The sequence below is a fragment of the Cryptomeria japonica genome, chromosome 4, assembly GCF_030272615.1.
Source record: "Cryptomeria japonica chromosome 4, Sugi_1.0, whole genome shotgun sequence".
Classification (NCBI taxonomy): Eukaryota; Viridiplantae; Streptophyta; class Pinopsida; order Cupressales; family Cupressaceae; genus Cryptomeria; species Cryptomeria japonica.
Genome location: NC_081408.1, coordinates 627,532,014 through 627,554,560, shown reverse-complemented (window position 1 = coordinate 627,554,560; position 22,547 = coordinate 627,532,014). Strand labels below are relative to the sequence as shown.

General features: G+C 38.3%; 1 protein-coding gene across 1 annotated transcript; it reads right to left on the bottom strand.

The window, feature by feature from the left end:
- Nucleotides 1-20,032: 20,032 nt before the first annotated feature.
- On the bottom strand, nt 20,033-21,320 carry LOC131875269 (protein MAIN-LIKE 1-like). Its single transcript, XM_059219343.1, has 2 exons — nt 21,246-21,320; nt 20,033-20,779 (listed from the first exon to the last, which is right to left on the bottom strand). The coding sequence occupies exons 1-2, from the start codon at nt 21,318-21,320 to the stop codon at nt 20,033-20,035; spliced, it is 822 nt and encodes a 273-aa protein (XP_059075326.1).
- Between the last annotated feature and the right edge of the window lie 1,227 nt (nt 21,321-22,547).

Here is a 22,547-nt window from a genome sequence, read left to right as displayed (position 1 = left end):
TGAAACCCACAAGATCCAATCCCACGCAATGCAAGATTGGATTCTATATGAGTTTCAAGGGTTAAGACATCAAGGATACCCTCTTTTGTAAAGAATGTAGATAGAAAGATTGAACTAGGAATGCATGTAGAAGCAAGAAAGATTCACTTATAAACAGAGATAGGGATATGGGATGAAGCTGCGGACCTGGAATTAGCAGTAAAATACCGAGACGGTGCTGTTCTGCAAATTTGAGCAAAAGTTGACGGGACGATGGCGCCCGGCGTGCACACGGTCCTCCGAAAAATCCGCGAAACGAAGGTGGATCTATTCGTCTCTGCACAAGGATTCCAGATCTTCAATTACAGCTGCGTATCTGCAACCTACACACAAAAAAGAGAGGACGATTGGGGGGTTAGGGATGAGGGGTTTGACTTTAGGTCAAACCTCGGTTTTGGAATTAACCAAGAAATGAGAATGCTGTAAATGTAAATGTTTGTAATGTAAACAAGTACTGATACCTTGTTGTAAGAATGTTTGTATTCTTACATGCGAAGGTGTAAATTTTGTTGTATGTTGTAAGTGATCTCCTCTTCAATGGTTGAATCCTTGTCTTGAATGCAACACTTAGCCTTGAATGGAGATTTAGAATGATCAATTGCTTGAAGGAATGCTTGAATGCTTGAATGCTTGAATGTTTGAATATCGCTTCCGCCTTTTTTTCCTCCTCCTATCTCCTAAAATGGGAGAGGAAATGTAGTTTATATACTTGTCAATTAGGGTTGATAGACTGATTTTCCTGACCTTAGGCCGACCAGGAAACATTATTTTCCAATTTGCAAACTTAAAGACCCGAAGCCCCAAAAGAGACCGGGCCCAAAATAGGGCCAGGGACCAGGGCGCTGGGCGCCATGGTCCTGGGGGACCAGGGCGCTGGGCGCCCTAGTCCTGAAGGACCAGGGTGCTGGGCGCCATGGTCCCACCTCCAGGGACAGCAGGGTGCAAGGAGGATCAGGCCAGGGTGCTGAAAAATGCAGTTTTTGATGTCATGAACAAGTTTCGAGGTCTCCATTCAGGTTTCGTGTTGCATCGCCATCGTGAAGACCCAAATGCGGTCGAAATTGCAAGTGTCACAATTTTAGGATGCTACATTTCGCCCCCACTTTAGCGGGAGTATAAGCGTACGCTCATACTTCCGGTAAAGTAAAAGGAAACAACATTGAAAGACTTTCACCACGTCAAGGAGGCAAGATACACCAAGCCCCCAGTGGACTAAGGATCTTACGACTTCGATTGACAAAGTAAAAGGGAAGATCACGAGGGAGAACCATGACTGTCAGTAGTAAGGTTCCCTCACTATGAGTCATGCAAGAAACATATCAAAAAATTTCAAGGCAAAGCTAAATTTGTTAAGAAATTTTCAAGTATCTTGAAAAGATATGAACGGGATGTATGCCCCCCTACGTTAAATCGATCGCACACGCCTCCCCGGGGGTGATTGCTTTAAGGTAGTGATACATATAAGAAATGAGAAAGGAGCACATTATCACAAGGATTTAGCCCCCAAGTGTGAGATAAGCCCAAGGATAATAGACACAAAACACAAAGCACAAGGTAACTTCGCTTTCCTCGAGGTCAGTATGTTGTATGATAATTCATGTATATCATATGTATGTATGCATAATTGTTCTTCATTCCCCAATCAAGGAAGGTCACCTAGAAGAAGGGAACACATGTGTCTTTTGAGTCAACATGAGAGAGACCAAAAGAGATCTCAATGTTTTGCATCGTCCTCAAGTAGACAACACTAAGGACAATGAATAGAAGAATGAGAATAACACATAGAAGAAGTGACAAAAGGGAGGAGGAGAGAGTCTGCTATGCTAATGAACTAGTCTAGCACGTAATCTACCCCCCGATCTTGCCGATCAATATTTTGGGAAGGTAGGAAACACGCTAGAGGAGGAACATCCAACATAGCAGATGGAGCTATCACAAGATCCAAACAAGGGCTATGTTCATATCCCAAGCCACGGTGTTCTTGTCTAGGAGCTAGGATAAGTGCTTTAGAAAATTCGTTAGATAAATGGTTATCAACATCAACATATTCATATTCACTATCAGAATGAACAGGAGTAACATTTTCATCATGAATAACATTTTCATCTATATCATCATCAAGATTTATAAAAATAGGATCTTTAACTCGCACAGGATCAAGACCATCATGCATCTTATGTTTAGGAGATTTCGGCTCAATCGTCGGCTGAGGAGAAAATGGAATAATATTGGCTAAAGGTGTTTTGGGGGATTGCAAAGTTTGAGAAGCAACTGCCTGAGCTCTAAGACAACGCTTTCGTCGGTGTTCACGTGCAGAACGATTTCATCTAGTCTTAGTAGGAAGTTGCGAAGATTGAGGAGGAGGAATGTTCTCATCCTTTTCACTTGGGTGTTTAGGTTGTGGTCTCTTAGGTTGAATAATAGGAGAAGAGGAAGGTCTCTTCTCTCCATAAGAGGAAGGAGGAGGAACTGCTCCATATAAGGGAGGAATATTTGGTTTAGGAAGGAGACCAAGCCCATCATGACGAGGAGGTATAGGTCTACTTTTAGGAAGTTTATTAGGCATAGACATAGTCACATCCATAGGGATGGGTTGGGAATCTTCTTGAGGAAAGACATTAGTTTTATCTTTCAAAGGAAGAACTTCCTTCTCAAGAACGATAGGAATGTCAAGTTTGGGTGTTCTAGGTTCACTTAGAGATAGGATCATATCTTTTTTCCACTTTTGATAAGATTTGAAAAGATGATCACTTCGCGGTGGAAGAGATTGGAATTGTTTAGGCCAAAAGTAATCAATAGGAACGCTAGAAGTTCTTTCAGTTGGTTTAAAGAGACTATGATTGACAGTAACAACTTCACCATTATGGGGAAATTTCAAACACTTGTGAATAGCAGAAGCAATAGCTTTCATGGAAGATAGCCAAGGATAGCCTAGCTTCACACGAAATTGTTCGGATGATGGAATAATAGCAAAGTCCACATCAAGGGATTTGTTATGGACCTCAATAGGTAATGTAATAGAACCAATTGCAGGAGAAGAAAATGCATCAAATAATTTCACAACCACATTTGTTTTGTCATAGATCACTTGATTCAATTGCAAAGTAAAAAGAAATTCTTCAGTAATAACATTAACCATGCAAGAAGGATCAATAAGCACTCCACGACAAGGTGTATTCTTGACTTTTGCAACTATATATAAAGGACCATTAGGTGCCCTGATAGTTTCACTAGAATCAAAGGTGATGGAAGGTTCTTTAGGGATTTTCTGGTGCTCTACAAAGTTAATCACATTCGGAGTTATAGACACAAGATCATCAGGTGAGATAGAGGAATCATTAGTATCAACCGCATTAGAGGTATGAGAAGGTAATGGATCAGTAAAAATCTGAAGATTTTGGTTAGGAGGATCTACAGATGTATTGCCTTTATCATTCACTCCAGAAACAAAGATAGTATTATTATCAATCAAATCTTGAATTTTACCCTTTAAAGCAAAACATTTTTCAGTATCATGCCCAGGATGACGATGAAATTGACAAAAAGATTTGTTATCAAAATAGGGTGAATTAATCTTTGCAGGATCTATTTGCCTTATAGGAGGAAGAGTAAGCACATTTTGTTCCAATAACTTATTCATAATACTATGCAATGATTCATTCAAAGGAGTAAACTTTCTTTCTTTCTTGAAAAACTTTGAAATAGAAGGCACACCTGATGCCGCATTCACATTGTTGTTGATGACGTTTTCATTGAATTTAATGGACTCTTTGTTCGGTTTAAACTTCCCAAATGGTTGTTGACTACTATCACCCTTATCACTCGGAGTCATAGGATTTGCATGTTCCATTCGACTCACAGTCAGTTGATAATTGTGAAGAGTGGCGCACAACTATTGGAAAGAAGTAAACTCAGAAAACAAGAGTTTTTCTCTAATGTCTTTTTGTAAATTAGAAATAAAGATTCTTTGAATATCATTGTCAGGTACTGGAAAAGAAATTTGAGCATACAAATGCTTATATCTACCAATGAAATCAGTCACTTTTTCTTTAACACCTTGTTTACAATGCATTAAATCAATCAAAGTAACTTTAGGACTTATATTGTTTTGAAATTGTTGAATAAAAGCATTTGCAAGTTGTTCAAAAGAAGTAATAGAATAAGAAGGCAACGAGCAATACCATTGTAAGGCTTTATCTCTTAGTGTTCTAGTAAACAGTTTTGCAAGCAACCTTTGGTCATAAGCAAAATCAGTACATATTGTTTGAAAGGTCTTAACATGTGTTAGAGGATCACCCTTACCATTATAAAGCTCCAAATGTGGAATTTCCACATGTTTAGGGGGGATAGCTCGAACAATGTCAAGAGAAAGTGGGCTTGCAACATCAAATGTGGGCACACTAAACTTAGATTGATTCATAGAGGCAATTTGTTGTTGTAAAGAAGAGAGAGTTTGTGCAAGATTGTTAATGGTCGCTTCAGTCGAAGAGTTCATATTAGACGTGTTAGATTGTGATGGAGGTGTTATGTTATTGAAAGAAGGTAGAGAGTAAGGTGGTGGGACACTATGATAGTTAGTCATAGGAGATGATTGGAAAGGAGGAACACTACAAGGAGGAATGGAAGGGTTAAATGAATTGCCCCCTTGTGTCATGTTCATTTGTGGTGATATAATAGGGACACTCATTGAAGGAATGAATGAAGAAGTCGGATTGAATGAAGGAAGAGGGTTGATTGAAGAAGAAGGATTGCCCCCATGACTGGTGATCATAGGAGGAATGTCTTGTATTGAAGTAGTCATTATGTTTGATGTAAAAGTAGGTATATTAGCAATAGGAGTTGTCAAAGGAATAGAATGATTAACTTGAGTAGGAGGTTGTGTATAACCTAAAGTTTCGGCACAACTTTTCATAGGCATCACATTCGAACCCACAATGTGTGCAATACCACGCAAAATATCAATTCCATTCTTATCACTTTGAACCATACGTTTTAGACCCTCAATTAAAGGAAGAGCTTGACTATCGGGGTATTCTTGAGACATCCATTGTCGAAAATCATCAAATTGGTTATCCAATTTCGAAAGTTGTTCTTCAGAAACCTCATGGAGAGCTTCTTCATCATTAAGAGGATTAGAGGAATTACCCATGTCCTCGTTAAATAGGCCATTCAAATTAGGTTCCATCTCCTCGGTAATTACACCTTGGAAAGACTTAATTCTAAGGCTTCGTCTAACGGGAATAGTATAAGTAGGGCTTATTGTTGTAAAACTCATGCACTAAAGAGAGAGAAAAGATTTTGAATTTTAGAGGTAGAAAATTTCAATAAAACTAGCCAATCTCCTAGATTTAAGCTGTTGAATGCAATCAGGACAATCTCCCGAAATTTTGGAAAAAATGTCCGGGACCGTGGCGAACGGAGTGCACATGGTCCTCGCAACTTTTTTCAAAATTTTCAGGGATGACAGTTATGATGATTTTAAAGCTAATCTAAAAAAATTGAGTGATTTTACGATCTGTAGATAGGCCAAATTAAAGTTGCAATCTCAAAATTGAACCCTACCCAGATTGTTGAAAAAATGCAAAATTTGAATTTTGAAAAAGAGAGGGAAACTGAAATTTTGAATTTTATGATTTTAGAGGGAATGCTGAAAGTAATGCAAGTGTTGAAATTTAAAAATTGACTCGATTTCATGCAAAATTCGAATTTTGAAAATGGAAATCAAGGTTGTTGCAATTAAACACTTAATTTCAAAAGTCACAAACTGCAAAAATTTGAATAAAACACTGAAATTTCGAATGAATGCTAACACACTTTTCAGATTTAGGACTGTAAGAAACACAATTTTGACACAAATTTCAATTTCAACAATTTTTGAATGATTAGAAGCCTCAATCCAAGCAATCGCTAGACCAACTTTGACTTTAATTTTGAAAGTGTTAAAATTGATAAAATCAACCAAAATTCTGGATTTTAGCAGAAAAATACAGTAAGATCTAGCTCCCAAAATTTCGGAAAAAATGTCGGGGACGATGGCGCTCGGGGTGCACACGGTCCTCGCAACTTTTTTCCAAATTTTCAGGGATGAAAGATATTGTGATTTTATTGCGGAATCCAAAGTTACAGCTGATTTGGAGGTGTTTTGATCAGTGAAATTATCAGTCAAAGGTTGAATCGAGAAGGTCTTAAAAATTAGGGTTTTGACATTTAACCACTTAATTTTCAGAATTAAAGCACAAATATGAATTGACAATTTGCAATAGAAGGGTAGATCTGAAACAAGCATTAACAATTAAACATTTCACAAGTTTAATTACTTAAAAAGAAAATTTTAGGGTTTTTATGCAATTAACCTCTAAAATTTGCAAAAGATCAAACATGGAAATGTAATTAAGGAAACAAAAATTTTTAGATCTAACCATGAATAATCAGAATGAGGATGTTCATGTCGGGTTCACCAAAATGTAAAGTGGAAAAAATCGAACCCTAGTCGTTCTCCCCTCCCCAACTCCAAGGAGAGAGAAGGGAGAGTCACTAGGGTTGATGGTTTTCACTTAGGAGAGACTTTACATTCAAAAGAGGGGTTGAAACCCACAAGATCCAATCCCACGCAATGCAAGATTGGATTCTATATGAGTTTCAAGGGTTAAGACATCAAGGATACCCTCTTTTGTAAAGAATGTAGATAGAAAGATTGAACTAGGAATGCATGTAGAAGCAAGAAAGATTCACTTATAAACAGAGATAGGGATATGGGATGAAGCTGCGGACCTGGAATTAGCAGTAAAATGTCGAGACGGTGCTGTTCTGCAAATTTGAGCAAAAATTGACGGGACGATGGCGCCCGGCGTGCACACGGTCCTCCGAAAAATCCGCAAAACGAAGGTGGATCTGTTCGTCTTTGCACAAGGATTCCAGATCTTCAATTACAGCCACGTATCTGCAACCTACACACAGAAAAGAGAGGACGATTGGGGGGTTAGGGATGAGGGGTTTGCCTTTAGGTCAAACCTCGGTTTTGGAATTAACGAAGAAATGAGAATGTTGTAAATGTAAATGTTTGTAATGTAAACAAGTACTGATACCTTGTTGTAAGAATGTTTGTATTCTTACATGCGAAGGTGTAAATGTTGTTGTATGTTGTATGTTGTAAGTGATCTCCTCTTCAATGGTTGAATCCTTGTCTTGAATGCAACACTTAGCCTTGAATGGAGATTTAGAATGATCAATTGCTTGAAGGAATGCTTGAATGCTTGAATGCTTGAATGTTTGAATATCGCTTCCGCCTTTTTTTCCTCCTCCTATCTCCTAAAATGGTAGAGGAAATGTAGTTTATATACTTGTCAATTAGGGCTGATAGACTGATTTTCCCGACCTTAGGCCAACCAGGAAACATTATTTTCCAATTTGCAAACTTAAAGACCCGAAGCCCCAAAAGAGACCGGGCCCAAAATAGGGCCAGGGACCAGGGCGCTGGGCGCCATGGTCCCACCTCCAGGGACAGCAGGGTGCAAGGAGGATCAGGCCAGGGTGCTGAAAAATGCAGTTTTTGATGTCATGAACAAGTTTCGGGGTCTCCATTCAAGTTTTGTGTTGCATCGCCATCATGAAGACCCAAATGCGGTCGAAATTGCAAGTGTCGCAATTTTAGGATGCTACAACATGATTAAAATATATTGAAACATGTCATACATAGTCATAGGGAGCTTCATGGGCTCTTACATAGACACAAAACACTCAAGACATAGCAAAAACAACCCCTATTACAACCAAGAGTTCACAAGGAGTATAATACCCAGATAAAAATTTAAATACCAATAAGAACACTCTACAAACATACAGAAAATGTATATACATATATGCATTTATCCATTATTCACTACACAAACAAATCAACTCAAGAATCTCACTCAAACATCACAGTCAGTAGATTATCATACGAATATACATCACAATTAGTAGATTATTGTCTGGAGTCTGCCCAACTATCATACAAAATTCGGCAGCAACTCGTACAAAAAACTGTCTTTATCATCTTTAAGTAGCTAAACTATCGTCTGGGTCTAAAAACCCTGTCGTACGAATTCCTGATCTTGTCAGTCAAAACAGTTAAAATTGCCCGGATCAGTTTACGACAAGTATAAAACTGGTTATCATAATTTTGAGCATAAAACAATCTTGATAGTGTACCATTTCCATTGCGTTGCACGATTTTGTCGATCATCTTCCAGCTAGTTCAATCAACATCTTATCAAACCTAAGTTAACTTAGATAACGTCTTATACAGGATAGATCGTTCCTGAAACCAGACTAGATCTTAGTTACTCCTCTCAATCACTACGTTAAACGAACAACTAGCTTCAATTTGATCTTGACTTATGCATCACATCCAGCTCTTGGTCATATCAGTCATAAATGCCTGCTCAAACTAGAAGTTCTCAAAAGAAAGATGACAAAGGTAAAGGAGTATCCTTTTCATCAAACGACAATCCATTCTTTGAAGAACTCACCCCAAATAAACCTTCATCGACACAAATACCAATTTTTTATCAGCCCCTATCTCCCACCATGTCTAGAGAAAGGAAAGAAAGACAAGCTACTAAACGAGATACTTATGACAACCTCAGCAACTATGCTACTAACAATGATTCCTCATCAGACGAATCTGTAGCCTCTGAACCTACAAAAACTGTTATCAATAAATGTCTAAATGATACATTTTCGGAAAATGATAAAGATCGTCATGTCTAGAGAAAAGGAAGAGCATTTTCTAGAGCTAGCAAAGCAAGGTGCTAAAATTCCTATAAATTATGGCATTGAAACCCTCATCACTAAAGAGGAAGAGACACCTTTAGTGTTGGTAAACAAACAATTACAAGCGTTAAAAATAGAAATCACAGAACTGAAAAACAAGGATAAAACATCAAAGCAATATTCTTTGGACATGATATGCGTGTTCCCATTTGACAAGAACATTTACATGCCTCCATTCCCTTCAAGAGTAGAGATTTCCAAGTTTGAAAAATATGATGGGAATGCAGATCCTGAAGACCATGTTAGAGAATTTTGTGCTTTATGTATGGAATTCATTCATGAACAAACATACCTTACCTTATGTGCCTCTTCCTGAGAAGTTTAGGAGGACAAGCTATGGAATGGTTTTCAAGTATACCTATGGGAATCAAAACTTTTGAGGAATTAATCCAATTGTTTCTACAACAATACTCCTATAGCATTCGTCATCTAGTCACTATGATTGAGCTTTGCAACACTAAACAGAAAACAGGAAAACCTTTTCTCACCTTTCTTCAACATTGGAGAAAGATGTTCTCTAGATGTTCACAGCCTATTCCAGATTATGAGAAAATGGATATCTTTGTCAATAACCTGAAACCTGAAATGAAATATAATATCCAAATGCAAGTGTGTCCTTCATTCAACAAAATAGTAGATAGTGTCATCGGAATGGAAGATGTGCTCATAAAGAAAGGAGATGTAAAGCGGAAAAATCGAACCCTAGTTGTTCTCCCCTCCCCAACTCCAAAGAGAGAGAAGGGAGAGTCACTAGGGTTGATGGTTTTCACTTAGGGGAGACTTTACATTCAAAAGAGGGGTTGAAACCCACAAGATCCAATCCCACGCAATGCAATATTGGATTCTATATGAGTTTCAAGGGTTAAGACATCAAGGATACCCTCTTTTGTAAAGAATGTAGATAGAAAGATTGAACTAGGAATGCATGTAAAGTAGGAAAGATTCGCTTATAAACAGAGATAGGGATATGGGATGAAGCCGCGGACCTGGAATTAGCAGTAAAATGTCGAGACGGTGTTGTTCTGCAAATTTGAGCGAAAGTTGACTGGACGATGGCACCCGGCGTGCACACGGTCCTCCGAAAAATCCGCGAAACGAAGGTGGATCTGTTCATCTCTGCACAAGGATTCCAGATCTTCAATTACAGCCGCGTACCTGCAACCTACACACAGAAAAGAGAGGACGATTGGGGGGTTAGGGATGAGGGGTTTGCCTTTAGGTCAAACCCCGGTTTTGGAATTAACCAAGAAATGAGAATGCTGTAAATGTAAATGTTTGTAATGTAAACAAGTACTGATACCTTGTTGTAAGAATGTTTGTATTCTTACATGCGAAGGTGTAATGTATGTAGTATGTTGTATGTTGTATGTGATCTCCTCTTCAATGGTTGAATCCTTGTCTTGAATGCAACACTTAGCCTTGAATGGAGACTTAGAATGCTCAATTGCTTCAAGGAATGTTTGAATGCTTGAATGCTTGAATGTTTGAATATCGTTTCCGCCTTTTTTTCATCTTCCTCAAATGGGAGAGGAAATGTAGTTTATATACTTGTCAATTAGGGTTGATAGACTGATTTTCCCGACCTTAGGCCGACCAGGAAACATTATTTTCCAATTTGCAAACTTAAAGACCCGAGACCCAAAAGAGACTGGGCCCAAAATAGGGCCAGGGACCAGGGCGCTGGGCACCATGGTCCCACCTCCAGGGACAGCAGGGTGCAAGGAGGGATCAGGCCAAGGTGCAAAAAATGTAGTTTTTGATGTCATGAACAAGTTTCGGGGTCTCCATTGAGGTTCTATGTTGCATCGCCATCGTGAAGACCCAAATGTAGTCGAAATTGCAAGTGTCGCAATTTTAGGACGCTACAGGAGATATATCACTTTGGAAATAAACATCGCAAGGTTCTAGTTCTAAAGAAAAGAACAAATACTAGAAATATGGCAAAGACAACAACAAAAATGTTGTTAATGATGGAGTGGTAGACACTGTTCAAGAAAAATCAAAATCCAAAATATTTAACTTGGCCAGCAGCACACAAGCACTCAAAGCGGCTGAAACTGCAGCAGAAAACTCCAAAAAAATCAAAAGAATGGTTTAAAGAGAAACCTTGGCTTTCAAAGCCTAAGCGTGACTTTACTCCCCTAGACAAATCATATGAATCATCTTTTAAAACTTTATTGGCAAATGATCTGATAACATTTCCAGACAATTCTAGACCATATGATCCATAAGCTAAACCCAAATGGTGGAGAGAAAACGAATATTGTGAATACCATCGAAACAAGGGTCATACCACAAACAACTGCATGAAGCTTAGACATGAAATTCAAGATCTCATCGATGTTGGCAAAATTGTTGTTGGAAATCACACGACTAATGTTGATCACAAGGCTTTTAAAGATCCCTTACCTATTTATAAACAAGGTGATTCCTCAAAATCTAAAGGAGGTGCTAAAGTCAATTACACATACACTAACAATGACAACATGATCAACATGATTGAATCTTCTCAACCTAAATATTGAAATGTGATTATAATCAAAGATAAATAAAATCAAGCACAAACTGCCAATGTTGTGACCCGCGCTCAAAAGAAGGTTACTCTCCAAAGAAGCTAGTTCCTCAACTTCTACTCAAACAACATCAAATCTACCAAATTCTTTAAAAAAACAAACAGATACAATCACTGCTAAATCTAAGCAGATGGCTTCATCATCCTCTCCTGGTTATAGCATTGTCAAACAATTGAAAAGAACTAATGCTCAAATCTCCATTTTATAACTGCTTAAGATCTCTTTTGCTCGTAGAGAGATCCTGGACAAAGCTTTTCTCACTACTAATGTTCCTAAAGATTTATATGTAGATCAGTTTCAATCTATGGTGGGTCACTTGACTTCGCCTCATTACCTCACTTTCTCTAAAGAAGATGATAACTCACTAAATTACCCGTATAACCAGCCATTACACATCGAAGCTATGATCCATAAACACCAAGTTAAACGTGTTTTGATAGATGGAGGCACTGGGTTGAATATTTGTACCTACAATCTACTGACACAGCTGGGATTTTCTGAAAATGTCATTGATCCAACAAAGAAAGTAACGATCAAATCTTATGATGAAGAAGAAAGAAACTCTAAAGGTCTGGTACTATTAACAATCGGGGTAGGACCTGTCGAAAGAGATGTTATTTTTCAGGTCCTTGACCTTCCTCTTTCATACAACATCTTACTAGGCAGGCCATGGATTCATGAAATGAAAGTAGTGCCATCTATATATCATCAGTGCTTGAAATTTCTTTAGAACAGAGTTGAAGTCAGTGTTCCTACGGATACAAGCTATACATATAAAGCATTAACGCAGAGTGTTGATGCTTTTGTTCCTCATAATAGAGAAGCCTCTACAATTGAAAGTTCATAAACTTTGTTGAAAGATTTAGAGAAGAAATTGAAAATCACAAATATTGGCATGGATGGATACAAAATAGATCCTATACTCTCACTAATGTATCTTCCTCCATCACCAAGACAGTCGGGAAAACCATTCGAGGTTATGAAGCCACAAACTTCAACTCCAAATGTCATTTATGATGGTCTCTTTGTATAGTCCTCTACTCCCCTTGCAGATGAAATAGAAGAGGATTTTGTTCTCAAATGGCTTTTCAAAGAAGATAGTACGAACAAAGAAATACAACATTGTGAAATTTCCCAGACACAATATGGTTCAGGCTATAAGATGCTTCAACGCATGGGATATTCAGGTATCGATCCTCTAGGCAAGCATCAAGAAGGTATTGTCGAACCTATTCAGCTACAAACTAAGTCTACAAATGATAAAGTTGGACTCGAATACAATCCAAGAAATTCATTAGATCAGAAACATACTTCTCACCATCAACCTAAGTGGAGGAAAAATATTCTACCTTCAACATCACAGGAAATCAATACTCAACAAACTTGGGAAGAGTATGAAAATGAACAAGAAGAATTGGCAATCAGGAGAGAAGAAGCAGATGGTATGCAAGTTCTGATTGTATCAGCTATAATGCTACAAGAAGTAGAAGTCCCAGAGGATATGAGAGAAGAGGTAGAAAGAATCAGAGAATTGTTTGCACCAATGAATATTTCAGTTACATACACAGGTAGACAACAAGTAGATGATTCTGAAACTGACTCGAATGAGTATGAATGGGGTCCAAATCATCTCTTAGATACATCTACTACATAAGCTCTCCAAGAATCTAGTGATATCATAGATAAAGAACAAGAGGAAATCCGCTTAAAGTTGCAAAAGGAAATAGAGGAAATCAGACTACAAAGACAAGAAGACTATGAACAACAGCTAGAAGAAGGAAGAGCACAAGAAAATTCTCCCTCTAATGAGATAGAGAAAATCATATATGGAACTACAAAAGAAGAATTAGAAGCTACATAAGCAGGACCAGTCATCAGTCCAGAGGAAGCTGAATGGAAAAGACGACAGGGACTAACAGAACCATCAAGGTTATGTCAATAGGTGTGTCAAATACAAGTGATCAATGAACCAAATCACGAAGGAACTTGCAACATCAAAGATGTAGATATTGTACTATACATACTTTTACTAAATCACTTGAAGATGAGTTAGAAACTTCATCTTATGACTCTGATAACTCAGACACACAATCTATTTATAACAACTATTCAACATCATATTATGACTACTTCGTCATGAATGTTGAGATGCTTCTTGTTGACCCTACTACTGCCACCCCACGATATGTAGTCCAGTCTGAAGTAGGGGATGATGCTAGGAGTAGGTCGGTTGGGTTAGGTCCACTAAATACTAACATGAACTTTGATAATCGTGTTGTAACTCTTCCGGGTCTCGAGATACCTACACAAGGTAGTCTTCTAGAACTCAACTTGTCGGTCTGAAGTTATGATGATAATACCATGAACTCCCTTGAACCTATTCCAACTTTATCCTTGATACTTCTTGAACTGATTGACTATACTCTTTACAACCAACCTTTGAATATACCTACCTTCACCAATGACTACACATTAGCCTGCTATATTAATGCAGTTGAACCAATGAACTCTTCCACCAGTGAGAAAAGTGAGAAAATGACTAAGACAGACATCAAGTATCTCAGTCACAATTTTCAAAAAAAAAGAAAAATAAAAGTTCTGATGATGAAAAGCACACTGTGGTAGTGTCAGAACAAAGAAAAGTAAAAATAAAGGACGTACTTAAGGGTGAAAACCTCTTTGAGGCACCTGAGGGTGAGATACTTGATATGTTGCCAAGTCACTTCCAAGAAAGGTCTTCAATATTGGTTGAACCAACTCAACCAGTCAATATTGGAAGTCAAGAGATGCCACATATCATTCATTTAGCTCAACTATCAGCTGAAGAGTTAAAAGATTTCAGAAATCGCTTTTCAGAAAAGAAGATCAACTTTGCATAGACATACTCTGATATGCTAGGACTAGATCTTGATCTCAATATGCATCATCTCTCTATTACATCGGGAGTTAAACCGATCAAGCAAAAACTCTGTAAGATACATCCTCATGTGGCACTGCTAGTCAAAGCTGAGCTAGAAAAATTGCTAAAAGTTGGATTTATCAAAGCTATAAAGTATGCAGAATGGATATCAAACATAGTACCTGTATCAAAGGCAGACAAATCTATTAGGGTTTGCATAGACTTCAGGGATCTCAACAAAGCATGTTCGAAAGACGATTTTCCATTGCCCAACATTGATATGATAGTAGATATGATTGCTGAATATGAGATGTACTCATTAATGGATGGATTCTCTGGTTATAATCAGATCAAGATAGCTCTTGAAGATCAAGAAAAGACAACCTTCACATGTGCATGGGGAACCTTTTGTTGGAATGTCATGCCACTTGGCCTAAAGAATACAGGAGCGACTTACCACAGAGCAGTAACCACTATCTTCTACGATATGATGCACAAAAACATGGAAGATTATGTTGCTGACACCCTAGTAAAAACTATGAAGAGATCCACACATATCTAAGAACTAGGTCTCATACTAGATAGAATGGAAAGATTCAAGCTCCGGGTAACTCCTAAAAAGTGTGCATTCGGAGTAACATTGGGGAAATTGCTTGGTTACATAATTTCAAAGAAAAGAATTGAGGTTGATCCTGAAAAGGTCCAAGCCATTATGGAAATGCCTCTGCCCAAGAATATCAAATGAGAAGTTTACAAGGACGTCTCCAATCAATAAGGCACTTTATATCTCAGCTAGCAGACAAAGCTCAACCCTTCACAAAATTATTAAGGAAATCAGTCAAATACAATTGGAAAGAAGATTATAAACAACATCTAAAACAAATCAAAGATTATCTTTCTAATCCACCCATATTGATGCCACCAATTCAAGATAAACCATTGATTCTATATATATCAGCTACAGATACATCACTGGGGGCACTTCTGGCACAATGGGATGAGAATAAAAAGGAAAGAGCTATATATTATATCAGCAGAACCTTGGTGTCTTATGAAATGAACTATGCTATCATAGAAAATACTTGTTTGGCACTAGTCTTTGCATCACAAAAATTAAGACACTACATGCTAGCACATTCTATTAAGATGGTGGCTAAAATTGATCCACTCAAATATCTTCTCAGCAAAGAAACACTTACAAGAAGATTGGCTAAATGGGTCATGGTTCTTACAGAATTTGATATTGAATATGTAGAACATAAAGCCATCAAAGGACGGGTTATTGCACATCAACTTGTTGATGCTCCACTTGAAGACAAACAACCTTTGCATACAGAATTTTTAGATGAATCAATCATGCACCTTACTCAATGATCATGGAAGATGTTCTTTGATGGGTCTTTCACTCAACATGGTTCTGGTGTCGGCATACTTTTTATTAATCCTAAAAAATATACAATCCCAAAAGCTTACAATATTCTTTTCCCTTGCACAAACAACATTGCAGAATATGAAGCTTTGGTAAATGGGATCAAGTTGGCCATCAAATGAAAGATTGTTGAATTACACATCTATGGAGATTCTCAACTCATCATCAACCAAATCAATGATATATATCATATTAGAGATGAGAAACTGATGCCTTATAAGAGAATGGTGGATGACCTCAAGAAATACTTTACCTTTGTATCATTTCAGCAAATCCTTAGATTAGCAAATAGAGCAGCGGATGCAATGGTCACCTTGGCATCTATGCCACTGCTACAGGAATCTAATTTTTGCTTTGAATTCCTGGTGGAAGAGTTACATTATCCTGCCTATGATTCTCTTGAGTCCCAAATGGTCTATTCTATTATTGGACATGACTCATCTCGCTACAACCATATTTACTCTTACCTGTGTGACCAAGTTATCCCTACTAATATTTTCTATAATGAGAAAAGGAACCTAATCTGAAATGCTTCACGGTACGTTATCATCGCTAATGACCTATTTAGGCAAGGTTTGGATAGTACTTTGCTTAGGTGTCTAGAAACTGAAGAGTCTGAATGCGCATTATCTGAGGTTCATGAAGGTGTTTGTGGATCTCATTCCAATGGTCTAACTTTAGCACGGAAACTACTAAGGGCTGGCTACTATTGGCCAAACATGGAGAAAGAGGCTATAAAATTTGCTAAAAATTGTGATACGTGTCAATTACATGGGAACCTTATACATGCTCCAACAATGGATCTCATACCCTTTGTTACACATTGGCCCTTTCAACAATGGGCGTTTGATCTCATTGGCCAAATATATCCTGCATCATCTAACGGACACAAGTTTATTATAACTATCACTGAGTACTTCACTAAGTGGGTAGAAGCGGTTCCGCTCATCAAATCAATCAATAAATAAGTAGCTATGTTCGTCCTTAACTATATCATCTATAGGTATGGTATACCTTCATCCATTGTGAGTGACAATGAAGGGCAGTTCAAGAACAAAGATCTAGATGAACTCTGTGAAAAATTCAAAATAAAACAGCACTAGTCATCCATATACTACCCTCAAGGTAATGGACAAGTCGGAGCATCTAACAAGAATCTGTTGACTATCTTGCACATAACAGTAAATAAATCTGGAAAGGATTGGCATCTGCGGCTCAATCCTGTCCTGTGGGCTTATAGAACAAGTATTAGAACACCTACTAGGGCAACACCTTTTTCTTTGGTGTATGGGTCTGAAGCAATCTTACCTATTGAGGTGGAGATGCCATCTTTAAGAGTTTCTTTGCAAGGTCTTGTTACTAATGAAGACTACAAAATATCTAGATTGCAAGAACTCGAGTTGTTGGACTACAGAATATTTTCTATGAGAATTTTAGGTTGGTGACCTTGTTCTGAGAAAAAATCCTAAGAATCAACAATTTCGAGACAACAAAGGGAAGTTTGAACCCAACTGGTTGGGTCCCTACATCATTACTGCAGTCTTTGGCTCTGGTGCCTATCAACTCTCAACATCAGAAGGAGAACAACTCAGTGAACCGATCAACACCATCCACTTGAAGAAATTATGCACTTGGTATTCTCTGCTCCAGCAACTTGTACAAAAACAATGTCCTAAAGAAATCATTAAATCTCTTGAAGAAATCCTAAAAATCATAAAATGTCCAAAAAAAAAAAAAGGAAAAAGGATCTTTGCCAAGCAAGTGAAAACTTGGTAAACAGGCGCCTCTTGTACTCAAGCGCTCCATCTATCAACGCAACGTTAGCATTTCCCATTTTCGCTCCCACTTTCCTGCATCTTTGCTTTCGCTTATACATATCTTTTAGTTGCTTGTGTGACACCTTGGTTATTTTGGAACCCTCATGGCTTGACACTGATCAATGTCCTAGTCTTAGGGTAACCAACTGAGCAATTTACATGTCCTAAGCAGTATCAACCAAGTCATCCTTTTTTCAGTGGTATCCATTCATCCACTTTGAGTCAGTCACCTATCTCCTAACTACTGAAGAGTTTTATCACTGAGTACACAAGCAAAACAGGACTACTGAAAACAATCACTAAATCATTTGAGATATGCATGAAATTTTCTTTGTGTGTTGTCTTTTACATTGACTTTCACTTATTATTCCCTCTGAGTAACTCGAGGAAGTCTATCTTGACTAAGAGGAACAAGGGTTGGGGGCATAATACTTTTCTTTGTTTTCTGCTTGTAGGAATGAATCCGATGATCTGAAAACATCTAAATCAACTAGGTGTTTGTGATAAGTGCCTTCACATCAAGGTGAAATCGCCACACATACCTAGACTCCGCTTATTTGTATGCTACAAGGAGGTTGGAGTCATTTCTTTGTCTGTTGAGGGAATTTCTTTAATATGCAATCTGGATGCATGCATAATCTGCCCAAGGATATGAACAAAAAAAGGGTCATTGCAAACAAGATAATTAATATTGCATATAAAAAGAAAGAAACTCTATTCTGCTTGATGTGTTTGTAAAACACTCAGTGATGAAAATTAAGCATTCCAAATCTAGTGACTAGATTTAGGTTGCATTCATTCTAAATATTATGCATTTCGAGTGATTTCGACATAATAACAATGATATCTTTATCTTCTGAATGAGAGTTTGAAGCATCATCATTTCTCAACTAAGTGGTCTTTTTTTCATCATCATTTCTCCAATCGAGAACTTGTGTATTTAGATGTTAGCTGCATACATAAGCATCTTATATAGATCCATACATTTTATTATCACTTATTTGCATTCATATTATTGCATGAAGAAAAATAAACATTTGCATTTACTCATTTTCATCATTTATTTGCATGTGAAAAAGAAACAAAAACAAACATCCATACACATCTCCATTGCATACATCCATACTGAAAGCTATGCATACATATAGAATAAAGCATATAGAAAGACATCTCATAATCAATCAACACAAGTATGATGAAATCAAATCAAAATCTCGTATATTATCATAAAAGTCTCATAGTACAAATGATATCAACTGTCATATACAATGTATCATCGAAGCAAGAATCGTATAGGCTACAAAAATGGGGTACATAACAAAAATCTAAGAGATATAACAAGATATCTCTCTACCTCTATCTCATTGCCAGGTGGTGGAGGAGCTGGTGTCGACTAACCGACTTCTTGTTTGGGTGCCCTAGCTCCCTTAGATCGAGCCATATATTGTGAATATGGAACAACCCCTTGTGCCACTGCGACTGCTATGCTATACATGGCAACATAATAAGCTGCCCGACTCGTCTGATGCAAAACCTCTCGCTGGAGAGTATCTCACTCTTCTCTGACCTCAGCAAGCTGTCAGTCCCACTTTGCAAGTTGTGTTCGCGCCACTGTCAACTGTGACTGCAAATCTCCTAATCTAGCCCTCAGAGACCGTGTTGCATCTGCTACCCCCTACTCACTCCCCCCCCCTCCAACTCCTCCTCCAACACCCTTCTCTCTCATAGGCTCTCTGCCTCCCTGCTCATCTCTCCGTTGTCTCACCTATTGAGGAGGTACTCTCTCCTCCTCCCCTCCACCCTCTGTCGCCCTGGTACCGCCAGACTCAACCCTAGTAGCTCCTAATGATCCACCCTCCCCTCTCTGTCGTTGTCTCCCTCCAACTGGTATCTTGTTGCTGCTAGCCCCAGGATCATCTCTTGCTTGCCTAGGTGCATCTCCTCTCGGACCCTGCACTTGTCCTCATCCCTGCACCTGTCCTCGCCCTTGTATCTGACCTATTACCTGTGTCTAGGCTAGTGCCTCATCGTCAACCTCCTCTATAAGAGGTGTATGCTCTATAAGATCTGTGAATATAGGAAATGGACGCCTATGGAACCAATCCCTGTACTGGGGCAATACCCCCACACCCGCAACATCCTCCAAGTAATCCCATCTCAATCGTTGTAAACCGACTAGCTCCTACATGCTCAGCACGTAGGATAACCTCGGAGCCCATCCCCGTCTCTCCTCATCTCCATATCAGGCATAAGTTGTAAACTCCTATGACATACCCTGTGGTCTGCCATACTACCTCATAACCTAAGACACTATGAACCGCTCAATGATGGACACTGACTTGCCAATAAGAGGATGCATCATAAACATATCCTTCCTCTGCCCTCTCTAGTCATCCCATAGCTCCAGAACCCTATACGGTCTGAGCCATACTACCACGATCAAATCATCGAGTTATCTCCTCTAGTACTTTGTCTTGCTCAGATGGGGTTGAGTGACATAACCTGAATAGCAATATACAATAGGCTGGTGAGGCTCTCTAGCATCATCTACTATCGACCTGCATACTGGGATGTGCTCCCATGCCCATATCTGTAAAACTAAGACTCTTGCTGCCATGCTCTTCCCATCCCTATATGCAACCTCATGCATCTTATGATACATATAGGCTAACAAACAAGATCCCCACCCTAATCTCTCAGGAAGAGTCAATAGTCTCTCGAGCATCCTAGCCCAGCCACATAGAAAGCCCTGTTGTCCCCTGTTTGGCATAACAAAACACCCAATGATACCTGCTAACACACATGCAAGCGAAAACTGCTCACTATACCTAGCCATCATAACATCCCATGTAATGGCCCGCTCAAGAATAGTCTCCTTGTGAAATATACATCTCAAAGCTAAAATACCAGGCCACTGAGCAGAATCATAATCGACCTTATCACCAGCAAATGGGATCTTGAGAATCTGGTAAACATCCTCAGGTGTGATAGTCATCTCTCCTACAGGTAAATGGAAAGTGTTATGCTCTAAATGAAACTGCTCTGCTAATGCGGTCAACATCCTATGATTTACACGGATATCTGGCATCTGCAAAAGGTGTCCAAACCCACACAAATCAATATGATTCTTATCTGTGTATGATAAAACGCGAACTAATCCCATCATAGGTGGATACACACATCGAAACAAGATATCTGGCAACCAAACCTGCAAAATCAACCATAAACATTGTCAGAATTTGATCCAAATTACGCTACAATATGCTAAACATGCTCACGAAGCCAAAAATACAAAATGCAAAATCAAAATTTGATATTTTGACCTTAAAATATGCTTGTTGTTTTTCATACGAGTTTTCACAGAAAGGCAGAATTTCGTACGAATCAGGATTACATTTAGTACGACAAACTAACTCCATACGAAAGAACATTAGATATCGCACGACAAAAATGGGTACTCGAGCACAAGTTCGTACGAGACGTGGGCCCACTTCATACAACAAACCTTACATGCCCATATGATAAACCACAAAATAGACAGTTTATCATACGATAAATGGACTTAAACCGCATGATAAACTGTGAGCCACGACCTTACATGACTCAAAAATGCAAAAAAATCAATCAAAATTCAAAATTTAAGAACTCAAACAGGCTTAAGATCGATCACTTACCATTGGGTCGTAGTTCTGCAGTCGATTGTGACGTCTATGGCACTCAAAATGGTGCTCTTGGATCGAAATGGCCATTTTTCTTCGCTGAGGGCTTTTAAAATTTCAAACTTGGAGAGGTGAAAATGACTTGAAAATGACACATGGACCCCTTATATAGCCAAAACCCTAATTTTTCAACTTGCTCTGATAGACGTCAAACTTGCACCCTAAGCTAAATCGACGGTCTTGATTCCATTTTCGAGATCGAAACAAAAATCTGAGATCATCTTCCTAGTCAATTTCACACAAATTGAGACCACTTAGCACTTTCATCACCTGCTCATTCTCTTCTTCAATTTGCGCTCAATTTCTCATTAATCAACGCTAAATCTCAATTTAATTTTCACATTAACTCTAATTTTCTTCTTCAACATTAATCTTTGTGCTCAAATAACTTATCATCGCTCAAAAAAAAAAAAAAAAAATCACTGCGCAACCCTCGCTATCTTTCGATTTCACTCCTGAGGGGGCATACTCATGACCTCAAAGTCAAGAATTTCTTTCAAAATCTTCGTTACAAGTTGAGCAGCTAAGCTTCATCAAATCAATCTCTAGGGGCATATCAGTTTCATCGCTTCAAATCAAGTTGATATTGTCTTTGTCTGAATCAGTCTCTTAACGTTAATCAATTGCATCGCTTTTCATCAAGCTGATTATTCGTTTAAACTCAATCAAGGGTTTAAAGAGCATCTTTGATCACGCGCTCATTCTAAGCAAGTGTTCAGTTTCATTGCATCGAATCAAGCTGGACAGTTTATCTTCGCTTATCGTATCTTGATCCATCAAGTTCAAGATAGGTTTTATCTTCGTTCACTATGTCTAGTTCAATCAAGTTCTAGATCAGTAAGATCCGCTTCTTGATCAATCAAGTTCAAGTTCGGTATCTTTGCTCTTCATCGGTCCTAGTTCAATCAAGTTCAGGATCGGTTTCCCTTTCAATCACTCTGTTCAGTTTCATCGCTTCAAAACAAGCTGAATACCTCGCTCTTCATCTAGTTCGTGATCAATCAAGTTTAGAACTGGTATCTCCTAGATATCAAATTTTCTTTGAACCAATGCACCACTCGCACATTAATTCAAAAAGGGGCAAATGTAATACCCTAAAAATGGTCATCTAAACCATGAGCCCCTAATCTCGACAACGTCACCAAGGTCCTAACCAAATGCAATTAAATCAATCTTGAACACGCAATTAATTTCTTAAATCACCAATGTCACATGGCAAATTAATCAACCAATATTAATTAAATATTTATTTAACTA